General features: G+C 42.3%; 1 protein-coding gene across 1 annotated transcript in view; it reads right to left on the bottom strand.

The window, feature by feature from the left end:
• The window catches only part of WASL (WASP like actin nucleation promoting factor), a 61,767-nt gene that overhangs the window by 10,721 nt on the left and 25,376 nt on the right, over positions 1 to 25,670 (bottom strand). The window contains exons 2-7 of the mRNA XM_004592491.3: positions 13,921 to 14,055; positions 10,901 to 10,987; positions 10,455 to 10,551; positions 8,491 to 8,514; positions 2,129 to 2,297; positions 776 to 818 (exon numbers count right to left, since the gene is read on the bottom strand). Of these exons, the coding sequence (XP_004592548.2) occupies positions 776 to 818; positions 2,129 to 2,297; positions 8,491 to 8,514; positions 10,455 to 10,551; positions 10,901 to 10,987; positions 13,921 to 14,055 (555 nt within the window). The remainder of the gene's footprint in view (positions 1 to 775; positions 819 to 2,128; positions 2,298 to 8,490; positions 8,515 to 10,454; positions 10,552 to 10,900; positions 10,988 to 13,920; positions 14,056 to 25,670) is intronic.

Raw genomic sequence — 25,670 nt, 5'->3', positions numbered from 1 at the left:
AACTTGCGTGTAAGAAAACAGAATCAGAACAAAGAACACATTTTGCATTTTGTTTGACATTTCTTTTTTGTTCCCAGACTCTGGAAGGCAATTCAGATTTCCACTGACCATTCATGACTCAGACATCACCAATGTTCATCTCATCTCCTTGCTGCATCCCACCTAAGATTCCCAGACAAGCACAAACACACAAGCGCAAGGCTGAGGCCACGGAAGTCACCTCCAGCTCCCGGACAGCGCGCGACAGGAAAGACAGAGTGTCCGGAACAACGCGCAGCTGTGGCAACAATATTAGACACAAATAATATTTTTCAAAATTGTTTATAAAGTTTTCACTAGCAACTTCATTACTTTGTTCACAAATCTATAAAATAATGAATGATAAAACAGCCAAAAGCAAAGAACAAAGAGCTGGATAAGAATCTGAGATTCACAATTTGTGTTGTACTACTTTCCAGCGACGTAGTACATATTCCTCTGAAATTATCTCTCAGCAAAAATTATTTTGTCTCTTGGTGAAAGCAGAAGAATTTCATCAGTGTGGGACCGAATGCCAAGGTATACAAAAACTTGATTTTTGAAGAGTTAAGAAAGGACAACACTATGGTTTCCAAAGTCAGTGGTATACACACATATATATAAAACAAACACATTTAAATAGACACTAAAATCCACATGAATGAGTAAAAAAAACCCTTCAAACAAATCTAACTGCAGATCATAACACTGCCACACATTAAGAATGAGAATGTGTAAAGCTTGGAAAAACACTTACATCAAAGCCCGTATTTGGATCCCAACCAACATGTCCGATGTGCCTATAGTAGTAAGTAGAGAAACAAAATGCATGAGGGCGATACACACACAGTATGCAGGAAATCCAACTCATCCTCTGACTGGCAGATCTGAATTAACAGTTCTCATAAACACATTCATATCCTAGGAAAAACTATATATACATAAGGATGCTAGCCCAGTCCTACAGCCAATGGAATCTTAATCTTTCTGTACAATCTCTTGAACATTTAACTTTCCAATTAGCTTAAGAATATATAAGTACTTGGGCTCGGCAGCGTGGCCTAGTGGCTAGGGTCCTTGCCTTGATCCCATATGGCCGCTGGTTCTAATCCTGGCAGCTCCACTTCCTCTCTGTCTCTCCTCCTCTCAGTATATCTGACTTTGTAATAAAAATAAAATAAATCTTTAAAAAAAAAAAAAAAAAGAATATATAAGTACTTTATATACACATACCTATGCATTTAATAAATATGTACATATTTGCATGTATGAATACACAAAACTACTTTATAAGTGCATATGAAATGTCATATGAAAATGTAATACAAATACAAAACACTTTTATTGTCCTGAGGCAAAACCAAGAGGTAATTCTCTAATATTATTTACAACATAAGGTGAGAAATTTTTTTTTAATTAAAAAAATGTTTGTTTTGTTTGAGAGGCCGAGTGGTACGGGTAACTAAAGCTCCCAATGGTTCACTTCTCAAACACGTAATGTGGCCAAGCTGGGCCAAGCTGAAAGCCACAGTCGAGAACTCCCCCAGATGGTTCCCAGGCGGCAGCAGCACAGACACTGCAGTCCCTGCCGCGCCCACCTGCTGTCCCCGGAAGGCACCCAAGGGTATACATCACTGATACAGGACGCGCTCTAACTGGCAGCCTGATCTCCAGGCCAAACATCTACCCCAAGAAATCACCTCATGTGTAATCACGATCTGACAAGAAGACTTTTCCTCCTGAGGGAAGGCACTGGAGCAGAGGTTAAGATGTTGCTTGGAATGAACGCATGCCATAGTGCACGGCCCAGATCTGAACCCCGGGTCTGCTCCTGATTCTTGCTGCCTGCTAATGCTCACCCCGGGAGCATGAGGTGATGGCCCAAGCACCTGGGTTCTGCACATCCAAGGGGAGACCTGCATTCAGCTTCTGGTCCAGTCCCAGCTAGTGTGAACACCTTGGGAGTGGACGACAACAGGGTATCTCTGACGATGTACCACCCCATGCCCCAACCTCTTTGCCTTCCAACAAACAGAAATTACCAGAAAAATCAAGAGCAGCAATGAATAAGTCAAAAGTAAAGATACAAATCACAAAGGAACTGTCTTACTGGAAATTACTGGGTGTTCCAATATCTGCCTTGGTTAATCTCTTCTTTTTAGTTTTTCCTTTCTTCTTCTCTTTGGTATGCGATATATTGTTGACTTGTGGACCATAAAATCTATTTGTGGTGATTTCTGGGTTTTTTATGTCAACTGTAGCCATGGGTAGACTAGGACCTGCAAGGAAAGACAAAATACTATGAAAAGGACATACGTCAAAATAATAACTATATAATTTATAATTAAGTATCTTCAAAGTAGAATAATACTATAAATTATTTGCTTTAATTTAAACTTCAATATTATTGTCGTAAATAAAGTACTGCCTAAACTTTAGCCTACAATAAGTTATTAAACATTTAATATTGGTAAGTTATTTCTAAGAAAGTATATTTTTTATACCATTAGGTTTTATAAATATGAATTTCCATTTAGATTTTACATTTAATTAGTCTGATTCTTTAAATATGGATGGATGATTGTCTCATCACCAACATTTCTCTTGCTGTGTATTAGATAACAGTAAGAAAAAGCTTAGCAAAAACAAAAAGCTACCTTTGTTTTAAATTTAACATATTTAGTCTCACTTTGTTTCAACTTCATTAGTTGAAAGAAATAGGTGAACAAGAAAGTGCTTAGAGAATTAGAAAACATTTTCCCACAACTACTGTACATAAATCCAATATTTTTCCCACCAATGCACAGTCTCACCTATCATACATAGTAAGAGTTCAAAAACTGTAAATGAAACATTCTTACAACACTCATCTTTCATAAAAATCAACACTAAAAATAGGCATTTTCATGTTCTACAGGAGTGCCACTAGACACAGCAGAGTCAAAGTGTGGTTGCAATCCACTCATCCCAAAACTTTTCTCAAACTTAACTGACAGGAAACACTTGTTCCTTGAACACACTACTTGACTGATTCCTTGACAAAACTGCCCACTAGACCAAGCTCCCATGAAATGAATAATGAAAGCTAAGATGCTGTGCGCTAGACCATCACTAGACCATCACTAGCGCACAGAAACGGGTGAGCACTGCAGGCTGGAGCTCCACCTAGACAGCTTCCTTACAGCGTTGGCCGTTAGCTGGCACCTGCGAACTTCCATTTTGAGAAAATTGGGATTCCTTGTTGAGCAGAGGGATTGATTGTTTTGCGCCAATAGCTGCTTTCTACTGGGGACTCTAGACCTTATGCTGTGCAAAGGAAGCCTATATGATCCAGCAAAGACCAGGGGCATGACATTTTTTCTTTAGATGTGTCCACAATTTCTAGAGAAATTAAGCTTATCCCGTGACTGCACTGAGAGAACTTTCTGGAACATGTGTGTCATTTCCTGCAAACTTCATGTTTGTGTCTTGGTCCTTGTTAATTCTCCTTTCTAGCTTTACACTGTAATAAATCCTTGCTATTACAACTGTACACTGATTCCTTCAGCCCTTACAACAATTCTCAAGATGTTAAATGCTGATGCAAGTTAGGTGATCATGACAATTTAAATATAATTCTTCAGTTATGCTCCAAGTCCCAAATGTGTCCCATTCATCAACACTAATTCTATTGAGTTACCTACAGAATCTACTTTCTCAACTCAATCTACTACCAAAGAAGGCACCGAGATAAAACAATCATAAAAGCCACATGCTGGGCCTGGTGCGGTAGCCTAGTGGGTAAAAAGTCCTTGCCTTGCACGCACCAGGATCCCAGATGGGTGCTAGTTCTAATCCCAGTGGCCCGCTTCCCATCCAGCTTCCTGCTTGTTGCCTAGGAAAGCAGCTGAGGACGGCCCAAAGCCTTGGGACCTTGCACCCGCATAGGAGACCTGGAAGAGGCTCCTGGCTCTTGGTGTCGGACTGGCTCAGCTCCGGCCATTGTGGCTGCTTGGGGAGTGAATGAACGGACGGAAGATCTTCCTCTCTGTATATATGACTTCCCAAGAAAAACAAACAAATCTTAGAAAAAAAGAAAAAAAAAGCTATGTGCCACCTCAGAGCATAGAAACACACTGAAAAAAATGTAAGCCTTCACACCACTAAAATTTATTTCCCATCAACAATCAGGCTACTTATATGTAACATACTATAAATGATTCAAAACTTATATTTACAACTTCACTAAAAAATATCATGGAAGGTTTTTAAGTAGAATTTAATAGAATTTACGAATTAAGACATATTCCGTGATGGGGGAGGGATTTGGGGAGGGGATAAGGGAATATGGAGGTGTATCATAAAATGATAACAACAATAATAAAATGTAAAAAAAAAAAAGACACATTCCAGTACCAAAGTTAACTATACTCTTCACATCACGTCCTGGAAGAGGTGTCCCAACGGCACCGAGCAAGGGGAACCACCATTAAAAACGAAAATCCAACATCATTAGCTTTCAGAAAAAAAAAAATCTTTTTCTGCTGCCTTAGTTTGACTGGTGACAGACTTGGCTAAGGTTACTTGAAGTTACCCAAGCTAATCACCTCCTGGGAAATGCACCGTGGTTCTCAGAAGGCTCATCTAGAACTCGCTGGAGAAATGAACTCAGCTGTCCCTGAAGAAGGTTCAGAAATGAAGAAAGCAGGCACAGAAGGCAAGCAGTATGTTAAATGAATAATAACTTTTAATTCATAGCATACTCAGTCCGTATTTCCTCTCCTCCCTCCACTGCTAACCCAGGCCTGGCTGGCTTCCATGCACCTGCCTTGCAGCCCAAACATCTGAGCGTTACCTCTTCAACAGTTAGTACTGATGAACTTTAGTGTTAGTAGAAACACTATGTAAAGAAGCCTATTTAGGAAAACAAAGATTGTAGAGATATACAGAAAGTATTAGATGGGAAATTAAGAGTCTCTTGAAGTTACACAAGGTGAATTCCAGGCCTGTGGTGCCCAGCCCACTCTCCTTCCTATTGGCTATTCTTTCTTTTACATCAGAGTAAACCCGCATGGTAATCACAATGCTATTTATTTTTAGATTTATTTATTTTTATTGGAAAGGCAGATATACAGAGAGGAGCAGAGACAGAGAGACAGAGAGGAAGATCTTCCGTCTCATGGTTCACTCCCCAAGCGGCCACAACGGCTCGAGTTGAGCCAATCCGAAGCCAGGAGCCAGGAGCTCTTCTGGGTCTCCCACACAGACGCAAGGTCCCAAACTTTGGCCCATCCTTAACTGCTTTCCCAGGCCACAAGCAGGGAGCTGGATGGGAAGCAGGCCACCGGGATTAGAACCAGTGCCCATATAGGATCCTGGCGCATTCAAGGCGAGGACTTTAACCACTACACTATTGCGCAGGGCCCTGAAATGCTAATTTACAAACATCAACATCCTTTATTTCTTTGCCAGTGCCCTGCTTCTCTCAGTTTCCAATTCAACAATTAATCAATCAATACTTACTAGAATATGTAAAATTTATATTAAGGAACATGGTTATTTTGGCTGAAAATATTTTAAAATTTAAGACTGTCAAGAAATAAATTAAAAATGGCATTCTAAAGCCTAATTAAGCATGTTTCCAAACTGACATACTGATAACCTAAATGAAGTACACAGAATAATTTTTCATTAAATTAGTTACTGGAAGCTTTGCTAAGACACTCAAGTCATTTGTAGCAAAGTTTGATTTAATTATTATGCTTGTGAAATTACATTTATTTCAAGAACTTTTACTGAGTAAATACACTGACAGAGGAGGCTGCCGTCCTTCATTTGTATAAACAATCAAGATGCCTCCTTTTGGTTACGTACAACTGTCACAGGTAAAGGTTTCAAAATGTTCTTGTGAACAGACATTTCTAGTTAATTTTAAATCCAAGACAACAAACGAATGTCTCCTTTAGCTGCCTCCAAAGCAGAGCGCTCCCCCTGGGCCCACCGGCTGAGTAACAGGTGGCCCGAGGCTTCTGATGTCAGGAGTCAAGAAGCGGAGAACAAATCAGAGGAAAGCTCAAACGTGAGACTGACCAACACACAAATGAGGAATGAGCAAGGAAGATACCTAACCGCGTTTAGGAATATGCTTAATGCCTGCACGAATTGTCTTTTTAATGGTTATAACTTGAAAAGGTCTGGTGAGCTGATTCTTCCCATCAGGATCCCAGATGAGCTGAATGGATCTTACAAGAAAAGGTCTGGTACACACTACCACCAAGTGGGGGCGCACCAAACACAGTGACTACAAAGTGGCCCTACAACAATGCTCTCCAGGGTGGGGACAGTCACTGACTGCAGGGCAGGACGAAACATTAAAACCTCTGTTGCTAATTATTTACTTCATTCTTTACTGTGTATGCAACATGTTAGTTTCAGGCTAAATGTATATTTTATAAATAACTACGTATTCAAATACATATTCTATAGTTATTTTAATGGCACTTTAAAAATACTAAAGATGTGAAACAAATAGAAATCTCACAGAAACTATATTTAATTGCAAATGACTCTCTCACTAGGGACAATAAAACTGAGAGAACCACTGCTGGAGGAGAAATGTTCCAATTCTGTCTGTTTGCAGAAATTAGGTGTTTACTAAGAAATACATTTTTTATGGAATGAAAAAGTTAAATATTTTTGATAATCAAGTATTCACAACCTCAATTTTAACTACATTTATGTATCTACACTTTCAAATCTCAAGTCACTTTCCCCAGTTTTTATAAGCAAATACTAGGAAGCCTTCTCCTTTTAAACTGAATATATGTTCACCAAGCATAAAGCAAATTCAAAAAGAGGTTAAAATACTAGGTACACAAGCAGGGAAAAAATCCTACCACTGCACTGAAAGGTCAAAAACAACTGACCATGAGCTGGCCCCTCCTACTTCCGGTCTGCCCCTGCCACCTAGCAATCAAGCATCTTAAGACAGTATTTACCCTCCCCAGGTTTCTGTTTCTCCTTCAAAATCAGCTTGGCTTGCTAAGTGGCCAAGGGGCCAAGTCACGGTCTTGAAGCTGAGTTCTACTCCTCTAGCATGAACCTGCAGTACCACCTGTCTGGTTACATGGCCTTCAGCAAGTTACCTCTCTGGGCGCCAGTTTCTTCACACCAAAATGGAGATTAAACAAACTACTCTGGCAGGTTACTGGACAGTGTCCAGGGGACAGTAGACGCCTGGCTTTATGGCCAGCAGATGAAGGCGCAGCCTGACGCCCGCATCCCGCATCCCGCATGCACACCAGTTTGAGTCCCAAGACCTGGACACCTCACTTCAGATCCGGCTCCCCAATAACTCACCTGGGAAGGCTGTGGAGCATGGCCCAACTGCGTGGGCCCCTGGGCCCCACGTGGGAGGCCCACAGCCAGCTATCAATACTATTGTCAACAACATATTCAAAATTCATGTTTATTAAGAACTATGCCAAGAGCTTTAACTTATTTACCCCTTAGAGAACAACAAAGTACGTAACACTTGCCACATGGTGAGCAATACTGAAGGTGGTGGTTAGCTCTTGTAAAAACCACAAATTGAATGCAGCAATAATTGGCTTACATCTTTATATAAAGAATACAAATTTAAGGATAAAATCAGAGGATATATAAATATTTAAAGAGGTATACCTCAAGAATCAACAACAGCTGTCATATATATTAAGGAGTCTGGTGTTATTTCTCTTTTAATTATATAAGTTCTGACGAGATCTGAGGTCCGTTTTTAATTTATTTTAACAAAGGTTTTTGGAACAGCAGCTCTTTATCCTCTTACCCAGGGATCCTTTAACATGTGACGCAAGCCAGAGACCCAGACCAGCACAAACACAGCACCGAGCTCGAAGCCGGGCAGCTGCAGCCCGTGCCCCCGCCGCAGGGAGCAGAGCCCTGGCGGTCACGCTGCCCCCACCGCAGGGAGCAGCACGGTCACGTCGCAGTTCTGTGCCTTTATCCTCTGGCATCCCAGCATCATACATACACAGAAATAACACTTCAGGTATCCATTATCAACCTTAAGAAAGTTATATACAACTTCAATTATTCCTAAACACACCATTACAGTAACTTTGGTTTCGTGTAATTCATCGTCAATGTGAAAATTTCTGAAATTAGAGAAAATTTAAAGAAATATTAAAGAATTTTTAAATTAGTAAACATGTTGGGAAAAAATCTATTCTCAGAAAAGATTTTAAGATGCGATTATAGTTTCTAAATGTGACAAGCTGTGAACAGAGGACTAGGTACAAACATTCCTGACTTTTCACCTGCTGTCTTCCTTCTTCCTGGTAAAAAGGTGCCAAGGAGAGTATGTTTCCCAAGTCTCACCTGTGACTCGCTAAAATAAGAACTAAACCATGGTATCTGATCACAGATATGTCTATATAAGAACTGAAGTATAATATAAAATATTTTTGGTCAAAAAATTATCAAAGAGCTTACCATTTGGGGGATCTCGTCTTTTTTCTGTGAGAAAATAAAATCAGAATAACATTATTAGACATATAACATAGTGCCAACATAAAAGTTAATTCCCATAAATGCCATCTTATCCCTAAATGTAAGCACAGATGATCAAGACAGCTTTTCCGAAGAACTGACAAATAAGTAGGCATCAAAATGAACCGGGCATGGGACCGATCATTCACGGCCCTGAGGAGGGCACGGCATGAGGCAACTTCACGAAGACTGCAATGGAGACCAAGAGGGGAGAGTCAGGCACACCACCAAGGGCCCACAGTCCATGGCTGAGGGATGCAGCTTCCGTTCTAACAGGACAGGAAGTAGGACAAGTGACATGATCTAGCTAATGGTTTTCAAAGTTTAGCCGTCAGTGAGCTGGCACAGCACCACAGACAACAGATGGTGGCAGCCTGGGTCAGGACAGTGGCAGCAGCACAGGAGATGAGCGATCAAGATGTGTGTGGATTTTTTTATTTAAAATTATTTACCATGACACAGATTTGTAGGCATCCCTATTCATCCCTCCCTGTTTTCCTCTCCTGCTGTTTCCCCCATATTATCACAGTGGCATCACCCTTAGTTACAGCTTTAAGTGTTTCATGGCACTGTAGGTAGAAGCTAGACCATCTAGTATCATACTGCCAAGGTGTATCTAACTTTCCACTGGGAGTCCTACTTTGTTTGGTACAGACAGCACACACAACACTTTTTTACTTCATATTACACTAGTGTCTGTTATACAATTCATCAATGAGAATGTGGATATACATAAACAGATACATATTCACACATATTTGTTTGCCTATATGCATTCTGTCTGTACTTTGTATAAACGCTTTCTTAGAACATGGTATTTGCCCTTTTGGAACTCATTCACTTCAAAGGCATAATGGTTTCCAGTTGAGACCATTCTGTGGCAAACAGTAGGATTTCACGGCACATGTTCAAAGGCAAAACCAACAGGATGCATGAGGGACCATAACGTGCCTGAGTGATGTGGCAGAACAAGCACCTGCTACTGAGACAGGTGAGGCTGGACCAAGGAAGCCTGGGGATGGGGATGCTCTACTCAGAGACCAAAGGCTGTTGTCACGCTCAGAGCACACAGATCCTGAAGGGCAGTGGAGAGGGAACTGTCATCATTAGGATGTTTTACAAAGTCATGGGTCTAGATAACAGCAGAAAGGGAGAGCACACCCAGAGGATGCTGTGCACCGAGAAAGACCAGACATCAAAGTCACCGGCAGTTAGGGCGGAGGAGGAAAGCAGGGAGGACTTCATCCATTGCTTTCCATGCCTACTTCTACGTACCAGACTTGCTCAGAATATATTGCTTAATCTTTCAGATTTTAGCTTTTTGGTTTAAAGGTGATTGAAAAATGTTAAACAGATGTAATTTCCATATATTTTCTAACACAAAACTTTTTGAAATTATGATCGAATTATGCACAAATGACACAGTAAGTATACCAATAACCATGACTCAAAACTGGCTCCCTAGTCGCTGCACTGGGGAGTGAAACAGCATGGAAGATCTCCCTCCCACCTCATTGTTTCTGACTCTGCCTTTCAAACAAATAATTAAAATCTTCAAAAAAAATTGCTACAAAGTAAAAGTTTGAGAGTGGGCTTACATGAAATTTCATCAACAAGCAAGGTATTAAAATGGGTCATTCAGCAAATCTGGAGAAACTAGTTCTCAAAAAAATATTTCTCTTCACATAGGACTAGATAAGCTTCTTTGCTAAAGGACTCAGACAGTAAACATTTTAGGCTTTGCTAGTCATACAGCATAAAATAGTCACAGAATACAGGTCAATCAGGGAATCAATGAATCCAGCTGCATTTCAATAAAATTTAATGTATACGCTAGGTAGCGGGCTGCATGTGATCACGAGGCAGTTTGCTCACCTATTTAAGCAAAGAAAGAAAAAAAGGGTTACCAGATTTCCTCTGTCGTCGACCCAACAAGTCTGTAACTGCTTTCCGGAATTTTTTTGCTTCTTCTTCATTAGCAAAATTAAGAGCAACTTGACAAGTCTGAAATATTTCCACCAAATAGAACAACAAAATATACAAGTTTAGCTTTATGTCACAATCACGGTTAACAAATATGTTTCTCAAAAAGGAGGTGGACTTCACTCACAAAAGAAATTATTCTGTGATCTGACTCTTCTAGGAAAGCAAAAGGCACAGAGAAAGTAGAGCAAAAGACTGCTATTAGCAAAGCCAGCAGTTACAGCAGACACTGGCACTGAAAGGCGCCCACTTCATCTTTGCCAAAACAAGGGACAGTAAGTTAAACCTGAACTTTCAGGAGGGCCCATAAATAAAAGTTATACTAGGAAAGGCAAGCAATGGCAATAAAGGAAAACAAAACCCAACTTACATCTCCAGCAAAGGTATGAAAATATCCTCTAGGACTATTATATACAAAGTTATTGTATAACTCTTGTTCCCACAACAGTTTCCCGTCCTAGGAAAAAAGCAAACATTTAAGTAAGAGCTACCAACAAAATTTCTAGAACTAAAACAGATGACTCACATTAAGGGAATTATTAACAATAACTTCCATGCAGACATAAACATCTCAGAATTTAATCAACTATTTCACAATGGTAAGCACCATACAACATTTCTTTCATAAAACCTACACATCAAGTGAGTTTAATCCAATATGCTAAAATATAATCTCACTGGCCAAGCATTTCCACATAAATTATGTGGCCAGACATGAAACTAGAACAATTATGTGATCAGCAACGTCACACAGAAATAGGAGCACGCTGCTGTGTGTGTGCTTGACAATTCCACCTGCAATACTTAGATTGTGTGTTATCAAAGATTATAGGAATACTTCATGTTTTTTTTACTCATTTTTGTAAATGTGAAAGGGTCAAATATACCTGTCCATACTGCTCAGTAACCATCTTTGAATTCTGGTTTTAGAGTAGTTTCCTAATTAAGTACCAGTTTATCAGCCTTGCCATGCTGTAGAAAAAGCCTGATGATGACAGCACATCAGTGCTGAACGACAAACAGCTCCAGGACTGCTGCATCTGTCGTTGCAGAGTGACAAACACATTTAGCCTGAATCCCAAATAAGCGAATTCTGAACATGCACAGCAATGTTATCTCCAACTGGAGTGAAGCGAGCGAAACATAATCACTGTGCTCTGTAACGAAACGTGAGGGTCTAACCAGACCACAATTTGGAACTACAAATTGTATTGTTTATATATTTTGAGCAGTTAATGGAATTTCCTTCTTCTTATGTAGTTATATGATTATTCCATTCCTAAATAATGCTTTTCATTACTGCTGAGAGACAGCAAGCTTCTTTTAAGCCTGCCCATGCTTCCCATGCTCCGGGATCACTACCCGGCAGCCTCCGCAACAGGAGCACACAATCCTGAACTGTCCAGGCTGCGGAGAAGCAATGCTGAGAACGCACTTGGGCAGAATCATGGTGTGGCTTCTAAACTGACACCTGCCGTGCTGGCATCCCAAATGGGCACCAGTTTGAGTCCCAGCTGCTCCACTTTCGATCCAGTCCCTACAGATGCGCCTGGAAAGCCAATGCAATGGCCCAAGTTACGGGGGCTCCTGAATGGATGCGAGATGGGAGACCAAATGGATGGGAGACCAGGATGGAGCTCTTGGCTCCTGGCTTCAGTTGGGCCCAGCTCTGACCACTGAGGTCCTCTCTTTCAAATATTTTTTAGAAAATTCACTGTATAAAGTATAACTTAAATTTCAACCTCAGTGAAATACACTGTAACGGATCCAGCCATCCATTTACAAATACCCCTAAGAGTAACCAGGAGTCCAGTTTTTAATACGTACAAATCTTATTACACTTACTGCCACATAAAAATGATAACCATGAAAGCTAACATGCCAAATGAATTTAGGTGCCAATGTCATGGCACAGGGGCTGAGTCACAATCCCATAGTGCAGAGCCACCTGGAGTCCCTGCTGCTGGGCGTCTGATCTAGCTTCCTCCTGTGACACCTGGCAAGCAGTCCACAATGTCCCAAGTGCCTGGGCTCCTGACACACACCAGGCAAACCAAGACGGAAAGCCTGGCTCGGGTTTCAGCGCTGCCTAGGCCTGGCTCCTGCGGCCAACGGGGAGTTAACCAGTGGGGAAGAGATCCATTCTTTCTCTACATTTGGTCTTTCAAATAAATACATAAATAAATCTTTAAATTAATAAAACTGTGTGCCAAACAAAAGCACTTTAAAAAAGTTTCTAAAGTAACTGAGACCTTACCTCAGCAAAACAATAATTACTTTTATGGCCACCCTAAGAGAGCAACGATGATAATGTGGATTTATGATTCACAGTGACGAATTCAGAGCTATAAAATCTGAACATAATTAAGTTGAGAAACAACAACAAAAACATGTAATACATTTTATAGATATGACATAATGCTTCAAGCTAAGCTGAATAACCATATACCAAGCTGAATAGTTTTTTTTGAAGAATATATGATCTACTTTATTGTTTATACATTCAGCCAAAAGGCAGAGAGAGGAGGGATCCACATCTTCCACCCCTGGTTCACTCCCCGAGCGGCTGCCATGGCGAGAGCTGAACCGACGTGAGCCAGGAGCTTCTTCCCGGTCTCCCGCATGCGCACAGGGACTCGAGCACTTGGGCCATCCTCTGGTGCCTCCCTGGCCATCCGCAGGGAGCCGCATCAGGATTCGAGCAGTTGGGCCTATACTGGATGCCAGTGCCTCAGGTAGAGGTTTAACTTACTATGTCACAGCAGTGGCTACCACTACACGGTCCATGCGATACTTACGTGTGCTAGTCTATGAAGAGAAGATGAAACAGAGTATTACCAGAACAGATAAGTGTTGGGAAAGCTCAAGACCTGCAGGTAGAATTTCTTAAAAAGTAGCTTTAAAAGCTTGGTGGTGATGACAAATAAGAAGCTGCAGTACTCCCTCCTACCTGGAGGGCGCGTTCTAACACACACAGAACCCTTCACAGGCTGTGCTTTTTCATATATACAAATATCTATGGAAAATGTAAGTCATAAATTAGGGACGGTAAGGATTAACAACCGCTAATGAAATAAAAAAAATATATAAAATACAATTAAAACAGAATATTATAATAAAGTTAATTAGATTTCATGAATTGTTTATTCAGGAGTCTTTCATAACATTTTGGGATCACGGTCAATTAAAACCATGGAAAGTAAGACAGAACGCAGAGACTACAGCATTCCCATCGTCAGGACATGTTTCCACTTGATCACAATGTCCACGCCAAGCTTTATCCTTCACATATGAGCTTCAATATACTTTATCAGATACAAGACACATAAATCTATACCAAATTCTTATTGAGGCAGAAAATCTACAGTTTAGAGTTCAAACAAAACTTACTTTAATGTCATATATTCTTAAAAAATAAGATCTCTGTGGATTGTCCTTAACGAGACAAGCAACCCCGCTGCACTTCTTCGACCACATACAGTTCCGATCTGCAGCGTACAACTGCACCACGGCCGAAGACATGGTCTGCAAGACAGGATTGACAGCTGTCAGGTGTGGGACAAGAGTCAGAGGCGCCCAGAGCCTGTGAGCATCTCGCCTCGGGCCCCAGGACAGCCCCCCTCACCGCTCCCACATGCCTGACCCACAGGGAGAGAAACACGCATGTGCTTTTTGTTTTTAAAGATTCATACTGTTTTGATCATCAAAGTTACAGATACAGGGTGAGATAGGCTTCTAGCTTCTGAAGTAACTTTTGAAATAAAGTTACTTCAAAAAGTTAGGTATAGTGATTAATAATGCAAATAAAACAATAATCAGTAAAAACTAATTTATTGATGCTTTGCAAGTATTGGGAATACAACCTCTTTTAACTTTTTTCAACTATCATAACTTCATTTTAAACTTAAGAACTGATGCCAAATAAGCAATTTTCTCAACACCATCACACAGCTAAGTCGTACAGAGCTGAAATTCCAAGCAATCTATGACTTTGAGTTTTGTATCCTTACACTCTATATTATACTGTTTCCCAATAAAAAGAACATTTAAACAGTGGAGTAGTATTAGTAAAGACTGGCATCCACAAAACCAGTTAATTCTTCACAGCAAAGACACCAAGCAGAACTTGAAAGCAGGACTGGCAATTACTAATTACAGTGCTAAATACTTGAAACATACCACCTGGAGTAGCCTAGTGGCAGAAGTCCTCGCCACGCAAGTAGCCAGGATCCTATATTGGTGTTGGTTCGTATCCTAGCTGTTCCATTTCCCATCCAGTTTCCTGCTTATGACCTGGGAAGGCAGTGCAAGACAGTCCAGAGCCTTGGGCCCTACACCTGCGTGGGAGACCCAGAAGAAGAGCCTGGCTCCTGGCTCTGGATCAGCTCAGCTCAGTTCAGCTCAGCTCTGGCTGTTGCGGCCACTTGGGGAGTGAACCAGCAGACAGATCTTCCTCTCTGTAAACATGACTTTCCAACAAAAATAAATCTTAAAAAAATTATTTAAAAAAACTTATAAAAACATGATCTGGGTATATGTATAAACCAAAAAATTGAAAAGGAGGGTGGCCATTTGGCACAGTCATTAAGACACCAACTGGGAACCCTGCACCCTGCATCACAGTGCATGGATTCAAGTCAGCTCCACTCTGATTCCTTCTTCTGATGTGCACCCTGGGAGGCAGCACGGGATGGCTCATGTGACTGAGTTCTTGCTCTCCACGTGGGAGACCAGGCTCGAATTCAGGCTCCTGGCTGCAGCTTTTTCCACACACACTCTTGTAAGGCATCTGGTGAGTAACAGAATAGGACATCTGTCTCTCGAACAAACAGGAAATCTGCTTAATCAATAGAGGTCAAGCATCTGGCTCCACAGTTAAGTCGCCACCTGAACCACCTGAATCATTATAGTTCCAACTCCTCCAATCCCCATCTCCCTTCCTGTTGCTGTGTGCAGCCTGGGAAGCCACAGACTGACAAACACTTGGGCTCCCTGACATGCAGGATTCCCCGACAGTCCACAGTCCCCGCTGCAGCCTGGCCCAGCTCCAGCTGTGTCCTGACATGCAGGAGTCCCCGACAGTCCACAGTCCCCGCTGCAGCCTGGCCCAGCTCCAGCTGTGTCCTGACATGCAGGAGTCCCCGACAGTCCACAGTCCCCGCTGCAGCCTGGCCCAGCTCCAGCTGTGTCCTGACATGCAGGAGTCCCCGACAGTCCACAGTCCCCGCTGCAGCCTGGCCCAGCTCCAGCTGTGTCCTGACATGCAGGAGTCCCCGACAGTCCACAGTCCCCGCTGCAGCCTGGCCCAGCTCCAGCTGTGTCCTGACATGCAGGAGTCCCCGACAGTCCACAGTCCCCGCTGCAGCCTGGCCCAGCTCCAGCTGTGTCCTGACATGCAGGAGTCCCCGACAGTCCACAGTCCCCGCTGCAGCCTGGCCCAGCTCCAGCTGTGTCCTGACATGCAGGAGTCCCCGACAGTCCACAGTCCCTGCTGCAGCCTGGCCCAGCTCCAGCTGTGTCCTGACATGCAGGAGTCCCCGACAGTCCACAGTCCCTGCTGCAGCCTGGCCCAGCTCCAGCTGTTCCCAGTCACTGGCAGAGTGAACAGGGGAATGAAGATCTGTGTTTCTCTTTTTCAAACAAAATAAAAATATTTTTAAAGGTTAATTTCACAGAAAGGGACTCACTTAAAATATACCGTAATCTTCCACAAAGATTTTCTAAAGTGTGATAATATATTACATACCCAAGTGTACATGTTTTACTTCTTACTAATGTAGCTAGCAAGTATAAAAATCACACATGATACCAAGTAATAAGCCTTCCCTGACTAGTTATTGCAAAGGTAGCTTTCACAGATAACACTGAACATACAAATGTCAGACAATATAAAACGGTAACTATCCCTTCAACTCTAGCTTGGCAGTGGCTGGATTAAGTTTTCAAAAGCATTCCTTCCATTCCTTTAAAATAACTGCAGCCATCAACTCCATTACTTCTTGCTTTTCATAAGCAAGATGACAAATAACCTGAAAGCAAGTGCTTAAAAGGGAAATCTATTTCTTATTAGTCTATAATGTAAAGCCTGAAATCTGCTAAAAAATATATCATTTTTGCAGACACAGAGGCTGTCGTAGCTTCTGCACTCCTGGCATTCTGGTACTGAGTGCAGTAACACACTGGTGCTCAGAACATTCACTGTCAAGGGCAGAGACGAAGCAGGAAATCCCCTCCCACCGCCCCTAGTCAGAGCACACCCAGCACCTCTGCCTGACTCTGTGCCAGTCAGCACTGAGCGCACAGGTGGAAATGCTGCCCTGCGTCTTCTCTGTGTTTCTAAAATGCTTCTGTCTCTGTCTAGGCAACTCTGTTAGTATACAGATATTATTCTAACACAGAATCATTTTCAGCACCGATTTCCTCCCCCAAACAAATAACAAGTCCCTTAAACACTAACAACAGATTGATAAGCCTATACTTCCTGCTCCACCTGCATTTTGATGGACCCAAGTTAATACCTACTGAATCAAAAACTAAACGCTCTAATTCTGAAGAAATATGGTAATGAATGACAATGATTATAGGATATAACCCTAGAAAGTACCGTATCCTTCTTCTTGTAACTTACTCCACACATCTATATGTTGGAAGAGCAGAAAGCACAAAGGTTACAAATATCTGGCAAGTCTGAAACAGATATACAGGAACTTCTGTACTTACATTTGCAGTTTAGGGAGTAAATGGTCTTACACAGCTTGGAAACGCTGACACAGCATCACTACCATGGCCCTTGACACCGTGTAACACCCTCTACTAACTCTGGATGTGTTCCCATGACTGTTTTGACCAAAATCACATCATGAAATGAAGTGTAAGTTTGAAAAGTGCATGTACCATGTGGACTGTACTCTTGGCTATGCTGCACTAAGAAAGCTAGGATTAAAGACCACATATAAAAGCAAGATCCCCTGCCCATTACACCTCTCCTTTGTAAGCCCAGCCCTCCCTGCCCCAAATGAGAAATGCCAGCTGAGTTCAACTACAGGGGCCAAGCCTCAGTGGCATCAGCAGACTAACCAACCAGTCACCCCACAGAATCAGGAGAAATAAACTGATCATTCTTTGCGCTACAAAATCCTGAGGCAGTTTGCAGCAACATACAACAAATACCAGATTGTTTCTAAACAATCAGGAAAACAAATAACCAACCACAGACATTTGTAACTTCCTCCTCAATTTATTATGGATATGTGTACACTTTTTGAGTTACTTATGCAAAAGGCAGAGTGCCATGGAGACAGAGCTGACATATCTACCTCTTCATGTCTCTGCCAGTGCCCACCAACAGCTAGGCCAGACCAGGTCCAGCTCAAGATGCAGGGCCCTGGGTGGCAGCGGCAGCCAGGACCCGGGTCCTTCACTGTGACACGGAATGTAGGTGTCCCACGCAGCACAATCACCCACTGCAAGATGATTCCTACACCTGGGCATCATGTTTTATACAGAATTTTAAATCGCAAATAAAGTTACCAGAAATCTTAAATGACAAATCATGAAAAGCTTCAGACTTCAATTTTACTGAGTACACATGATTTTTAAAACTCACTTTACTATGATTTTTACTGTGATTTATTGTATGTACAAAACTCATGGTGAAAAATATGCTGGACTGCAAATTATGCCCACCAAGTAACTCATAACTACACAACAATCATTAACTTTTAAATTCATATCTCCAGAAATTACAATCTGACAGACTTTTAGCATTACCTGCCATCAGATTTATAGGTGCTAAAACTTCAAATGGTGAGACTTAATATCATCCTTTGCTTTCTATTTTGAGGATCATCATTTAAATAAAGGTGAGAGGGAGTCTGACATCTTTACAGATGGGGTCGTATTTGCAAACAGGTGTGGATACTGTTAGAAGGGCAGTTCATAGGTGTGGATTGTTCACGCCTGCTACCCTTTCCCTGCAGCTCAAGGACCCTGCTTAGAAGGGAACCCAGCTGAGTGACCCCGCACCGAGAAGGGAACCCACCTGAGTGACCCCGCCGAGAAGGGAACCCACCTGAGTGACCGCACCGAGAAGGGAACCCACCTGAGTGACCCCGCCGAGAAGGGAACCCACCTGAGTGACCCCGCCGAGAAGGGAACCCACCTGAGTGACCCTGCCGAGAAGGAAACCCACCTCAGTGAACCCGCCGAGAAGGGAACCCACCTCAGTGAACCCGCCGAGAAGGGAACCCACCTCAGTGAACCCGCCACAAATGGATTTTTCTTTTCTACTTCTGTCTCCTCTCTCACACAAAATCAACTGAATAAAGGTAAAAGCCAAAATATGAGTTTGTATTTTTTCCCAGATCTACTTACTGAACGACAGGGAGAACAGAGACAGCGTCTCTGCCCTGGGTGCTTCCCCACACGGGCCCTGTGCTCAGGGCGAGGCCAGAAGGAAGCCAGGTGCCAAGGGCTTCTCCCACAGGAATGCAGAAGGCCAGGCACTCAGGCTACCCAGCACTGCCTCCCAGGCCAGCAGCAGGACAGGACTCGACATCCGCAGGGGCATAACGAGCAGGGCCACACACCAGCTTCCTGGGTTTGGATTTTTTAAGGGAAGAAGGTAGAAGGAGACCCTTCCACATCAGCTTACCAAAGTTCAACATTACCAGATCAAAACCAAATCCTGATGAGATGGACCATGAGGAGAGATTCAGGGAAGGGGATAGATTTTTTAAATTTGTATATGCAGCATGCGAAAAAAATTCACTAAAAATTTGTATTATGAAAGAATGCAGGGGTTTCAAGTTTTTTTGCACCAAAATATGCTTATCTTTTAATGTGGTTTTTCTCTGAGTTTGGAAGTACCCTGTAGTCTCACTGTTACAGAATGGTGAAGGAATCTGCCCCGCCCACTATCATCCGTCGCATCACACACGGAGGATTGTGGAAATGCCTCCAGAGCCATCGTCTTCTCTGAAATCGCCATCTTCCATAGCAAAAAACTGTGCTCCCCAAAGTGAGACCCACCCCTAACTTCCTTTTTATGTGGCCAACTCTGTTTCTCAAATATCAGTTCAAATGTTATCATGGGACCCATCCCCAGGGCTCCCTGACACCCTCCTTCAGCCATCAGCACAGAGACCTGGCCACACCACTCCCACCTGCCAGGGCATACCCAGGGCAGTCCCTGTATTGTCATCTATTCACTAGGGTCTCCTCATCAGATGGTCACTTCGCTGAACACAGGGCTCTTGTTTTATTGCTATATTCATGTAGCACTTCGCCATACATAAGGCATGCAACTACAGAATTGTTGAAACACACAGGAAATATTAACACCCCACTGTTACATGCAATCATTTATAAGGGCAAGCACATCACCTTTCCCAACAAGACGCTCTGCTCAGCTCGTATACCCCGAGGTCAGAAGGAAGCGGCAGTTCCTCCTCTCACTGACCTTGCCAACAAGACTCTTCTTAGTAACTCAGTCAAGTGGTTACATAAATAGGTCCTTTCCGATTACACAAATGCCCAGGTTCAACATTTTTAGGGGGTAGGAAACACTAAAGAGTAAGATGACACTCACATTCAATAAGCCAGTAAGAAGAAATTAAAATAATTTAATGGTACTTTGAACAGGGGAAATCTCTTACAACAGTGCAAGAGTTCTCCCACTAGGAGGCACAGACATCAATAACAATTCTTTTGGAAAAGAAGCCCTATCGAATGCCTCAACAGTAAAGCTGCTGTAACTCAGTCTACCCAAACAAAATGCTCAGAAAACACAAGCATTACTCAAATCATATTATTCATCTGGAGTACTAACAAATCTACAAAACATTAAAGGGAAAGTTTCTAACAATTAGCAGTGCAGAGAAGTGTCACAAAATCAAAGACAACATCAAGTGTGAAAAAAAAGGATCCGTAGCTGGTTAGCCCTAACAAACCAAGGTTCCCGACTAAAAATGTTACCAAAGTAGGAAATGAACAAGTTCAGAAGCTATAGGAAAAGACAATATGCACCTTCGAGTAACAAAGATTCTGAAGCAAGGAAATACAGCCCAACAGAACACATGGCACCCCAGCTGTGGCCACAGACAACAGATCATCCTGTAAGGGTTAAAGAAAGTGCACTAGCTACTTAATTTGACCAGGGTAGGGAACTAACACTTCAGAAAGATCTTTGAAATCATAAATATTTCAAATTTTATGCTTATTCAAATCTTCGGAAGTTTCAATTACTGAAAATTAATTTGACAGCTGGAATTGCCTAGTTATTAAGAAAAATACCCATGTGGCTTATGAAATAAACTGGACTTGAGCTCTATACTAGGATACTAAACAACTGCTCAAAAAATGACAAAAGAGATCATCTTTAATTACTAAGAGAAGTTGTTAAGACACATTGCTTTGTGAGGAAAATTGCAAGAACGCGAGAGGAAGGGATGTGTCTGCCCACATCTGTATACAACAGCAGGAGCCTGGACAGAAAACTGGCATTTTCCTAAGGAAGCGCAGAATTGTGTGAAAACAGAAAACCAATTACAGTCCTAACGGCCTGCAGCTTTGGTGTGTGCCCTGCAATCTGTCAGAGCAGGAACAGCTGAGCAGTACAGCAAGCACACACACGAGATCGCCAGTCCTTTCCTACTTTCTAACTTTTAAATCATGTGAATACTCTACTTTATCCAAAACTAAATATTTGAAAAGTACACACACAAAATACAACGGATGATTCAAATCGTATTACTGTGTAAGTCCAGGGAAAAACAAAACAACATCTTTCTGAATCAGCAACTATAACCTAGGAAGGACACGGATTAGCTTTCAAGCCTTGCTCTTCAACATTGCAATGAACACTGCTGAATAACAAAAGCTACAGAGCCTTAAAGCAAGAAAAGATGAGGGGGCTGGCACGAAGGCTCAACTAGTTAATTCTCTGTCCACAAGCACTTGCAACCCATATATGCACTGGTTCCTATCCCGGCTGCCCCTCTTCCCATCCAGTCTCCTGCTTACAACTTGTGAAAGCAGCCGCGGACGGCCGAAAGCCACGGGCCCCTGCACTGTAGCGGTGTGAGACGCCAGCCTCCTGGTGTCGGATCAGCTCAGCTCTGGCCACTGGGGAGTGATCCAGCAGATATAAATGAAAGATGTTTGTCCCTGTGTCTCTTTCTCTGCGTAAATTTGCCTTTCCGATTGAAAAAAAAAATCTTTTAAAAATGAAAACCTGCTTGACAGTTGAAAATACATATGCATATTTTGGTACTCCAGGGAGCCAGCCAGTGAGGAAGGCCAACGTGGGTAATGCCTTCTGCACACATTGCCTTCGAGTTTTTCAATGCTTAGACATGACTAGTCAAGAAAATTTTAAACTGAGGTCCATATTCATGATCCTGCATTGAACAGCTTTAAGTCATTTGGGCACTTAAAGGTCGTCAGTGGGATGCTTTGAGCACATTTAACTTGCCTGACTTTCACATCTACAATCTTGAGGGGAGGGGACATGCAATGGAACTCCAACCTGAGCAAAGAAGCAACATAAGAGTATGAGGAGCATGAAAGTGCAAGGCACTGTGCTTGAAACACAATCACACAGCGGGCTCATCACACAGGCGGGCTCATCACACAGTGGGCTCATCACACAGGCGGGCTCATCACACAGCGGGCTCATCACACAGGTGGGCTCATCACACAGGTGGGCTCATCACGCACGGTGGGCTCATCACACAGGTGGGCGTCTCTACGTTTCTGTGCAAAGCTGTCCTCTCAGTTTGAGAGCTTTTTTTTTTTTAAAGAAAGCATATAATAATGGTAAGAGCCATGTTACTACAGTTCAGTTTAAGACTAAATCTAACTGAAGACTTACACACAACATGTGAGACTCTCAAACACACATGTAAGAATCAGGGAAAACACAAGAATTTTCCTGAAGTGTGAAGTAACAATGAGCAAGCGAATAACCTGAATAATTAATTATTCAGTAGATTGTACACCTCTTCAGCCAGCTTAATGCTGACAGCTTCAAAGGCAACTTTTACTCAAAATACATGAATCAGTGTTTCTAATTCTGCTTAGTCTAACTTAAACAGGGAACAGTCAATGACATAGATGTATAATTTTAAACCTTACAATAAGCAGGAAGCTAAATGTCTTTAACTTAAAAGTAGATAATGTTGTTTTTCTAATTTATTTTTATTGGCAAGGCAGATTTACAATGAGAAGGTGAGACAAAGAACCTCCCTATTCCCTTATCAAGCCACAATGTTATTATTTTTTAGAAACTGCCTGTAACAATAAATTCAGATGACTGCTTACCTGCCATTAAAGGACTAAATATCAGTGACATTCTCTACATAACACAGAGTAACAGTATTTGCAACACATTTATGTAGTACTAACCATGAGTAATCTATAAATGAATTAAAGTATGTAGAAGGTATTGGGCCTGTGGCACAGTAGGTTAAGACACCACTTGGGTGCCTGCAGCCCCTATCAGAATGCTAGTCCAAGTCTCAGCTACACACCTTGTGCGCCTGGGAGGCAGCTGATGACGGCTCAGGTATGAGTTCATGCCACCCACAGGGGAGACCTGGATGGAATTCCTGGCTCCTAACTTCAGTCTGGCCCAGCCTTGACCATAGTGGTCAGTTATGAAGCAAGGATTTGGCCATTAAGCTATTGTGCTGGGACCATATTGTGCATATTATTTTACAAAACAATAACAGGAAGTGATAATGTGAAGTTTTGCCTTCCTTGTCCTTACAAATTTCATCCTATGTCTCTCTCTATTTATCTGAAAGGCAGAATGATAGAGAAGGAAGGGAGGGCTCGTCAATCTGCAGGCTTACTCCTGGGCCAAAGCCAAGAGCCAGGAGCTGCAGCCAGATCTTCCATGTGGGTACAGGGGCCCAAGGACATAGGCCATCTTGTACTGCTTTCCCAGGCGCATTAGCAGGGAACAGGACCAGAAGCGGAACGAGCGGAACTCCCACCTGATGCCCGTAACGGTACGCCTGCACTGCTGGCATAACATGCTGGGTTACAGTGCTAACCTTGAATTTCGTATCTTCTAAGAAAGGGTTTCCATAAAATGTCCTCCCTGGCACTTTGTAGAGCAGTACTAGCAGCCGGGAGAACTTGCTATGATGTATGCTAGTCATTACTGTTACTAAATATTTAAAATATGGCTAATATGACTGGGGGTGGAGGCTGAATTTTTATCTTTATTAAAATAGCCATTTGCAGCAACTAGCTGCATTGTTAGTGCTACTCCAGGGGGCAGAGCCCATGAACACCCCCACCTTCCCTCTTTCAGAAGCCACCCACAACTGGGCTTCCTCGGAGAAGACAGTAGCACTGTTCTGACTCAGAGTGAAATAGCTGGAGCCAGTACAATGGCTCAACTAGTCAACCCTCGGCCTATAAGCACCAGCATCTCATAAGGGCACTGATCCATGTCCTGGCTGCTCCACTTCCCTGTTGCGGCCTGGGAAATCAGCAGAGGATGGCTCAAAGCCTTGGGACCCTGCACTTGATGGTAGATTCCCAAGAGTTCCTGTCTCCTGGACTTGGATTGGCTCACCCGTTACAACCATTTGGGGAGTGATCCAACATGAGGAAAACCTTTTCTCTTTCCTGGTCTGAGGCCAACAACTCATTTACACTCATCTCTGGCTATTAATTCAACATGCATGAGAGACAGAAGGAGGGAGAGCGAGCAAGAGTGAGAGCAAGCAGTCAGATAACCTGCAGACTTGGAACAATACCATGCTCATTCTCACGTGTGATGCCTGCTTTCATAGGAGAACATGGGAAACTTTAAAAACTCCATGTCTGTACTTCAAATATCACTCTTGATCAAATCCTGCCCGATTTCCTCAGAACCACCCCCCTTGACATTCTCATAATGCTTCATCAAAGCATCCATCATGCAGCGACCTGTCACATGCTGCCCCGTGGAATGTGCTCCAGCGATGGCCTCCTCACCCTCTAACGACCAGGGTCACACACAGTTCACGCACACACGGCCTTACATGCACTTCAGACTCATTCCAATCCTCAAGTGAACTGAGAACGATTTCTTACAATCATATTTACCTTTGCAAATCAATGGTATCAAAATTATTTCAAGCTGGATGAGAACAATTTTTTTTGTTACAATTCAATTAATCACAAAGACATGGTGAAAGCTCTCAGTGAGTGCATCTCCACCTCTGACATTTCAAATGCCACACGCTGCAGCAATCTGCTTCACCACAGGGGGCGTGCTGGAGGACAAAACAAGTGCACTGAATTAAATGCAGTTTTAGAAAGAATGTACTTTCCCCACTAGTTCTCAAAATATACCAATAAGTATATATAAGGCCAGGAAGTCAGACGAGCACAGGACATTTGTTGAACTGAACAATGGTGTGGCTTTTTAAAGCAAAAACAGTGTTCCATTATTTGCATTCTGTCATGGGGAATGCATTGCATACAAATGCAGAAAGAACTCTAGTTAACTGTTCAACGAATCAGCTTGTCCAATACTGCTGTGCAAAGAAAATGTAACGCCTGGGCTTTCTAGACTCAAGTTGCTAATCATTAAAGACTGGGATTAATATGAAAATTGAAAAGGTATCCAAAGACAATGGATTAATTAGAACACACGTAATCTCACAAGGGATTTACATAGGAAACATTTTAATTATCAAGGTACAGTTCTATAAAACAAAACTATGCCACATTCTTGAAACATATACCGGATGACTTTTTCCTCATCAGAATACCAAATAAAAATACAAATGCCAGCTACATAAAACTGAGTATTTGTATCTTCCTATTTATTTAGTATCAATCCCAGAAGAAACCAACTTCATACATGAGGAAATGACAACTTGCCCACTCTCACAGTGGCAACAACTAGCTGAGCCGATTCTAAGCTTTAATGCATCTACACTGTCATCATTGTATTACTTTTGGGTGCAAAACACAGCTAAACCAAATGGCCCACTCCGCCTTCTCTAAACATTTAACTAAATCAGTATTTTAACAATGCGTGCAGGCCTGGCGTGGTAGACTAGCGGCTAAAGTCCTCACCTTGTATGTGCCAGGATCCTATATGGTGCCAGTTTGTATCCCTGCGGCCCCATTTC

The sequence above is a fragment of the Ochotona princeps genome, chromosome 25 (genome assembly GCF_030435755.1).
Source record: "Ochotona princeps isolate mOchPri1 chromosome 25, mOchPri1.hap1, whole genome shotgun sequence".
NCBI classification, from domain to species: Eukaryota; Metazoa; Chordata; class Mammalia; order Lagomorpha; family Ochotonidae; genus Ochotona; species Ochotona princeps.
The sequence above is the reverse complement of the archived record's forward strand: the minus strand, read 5'-3'. Positions and strand labels throughout refer to the sequence as shown.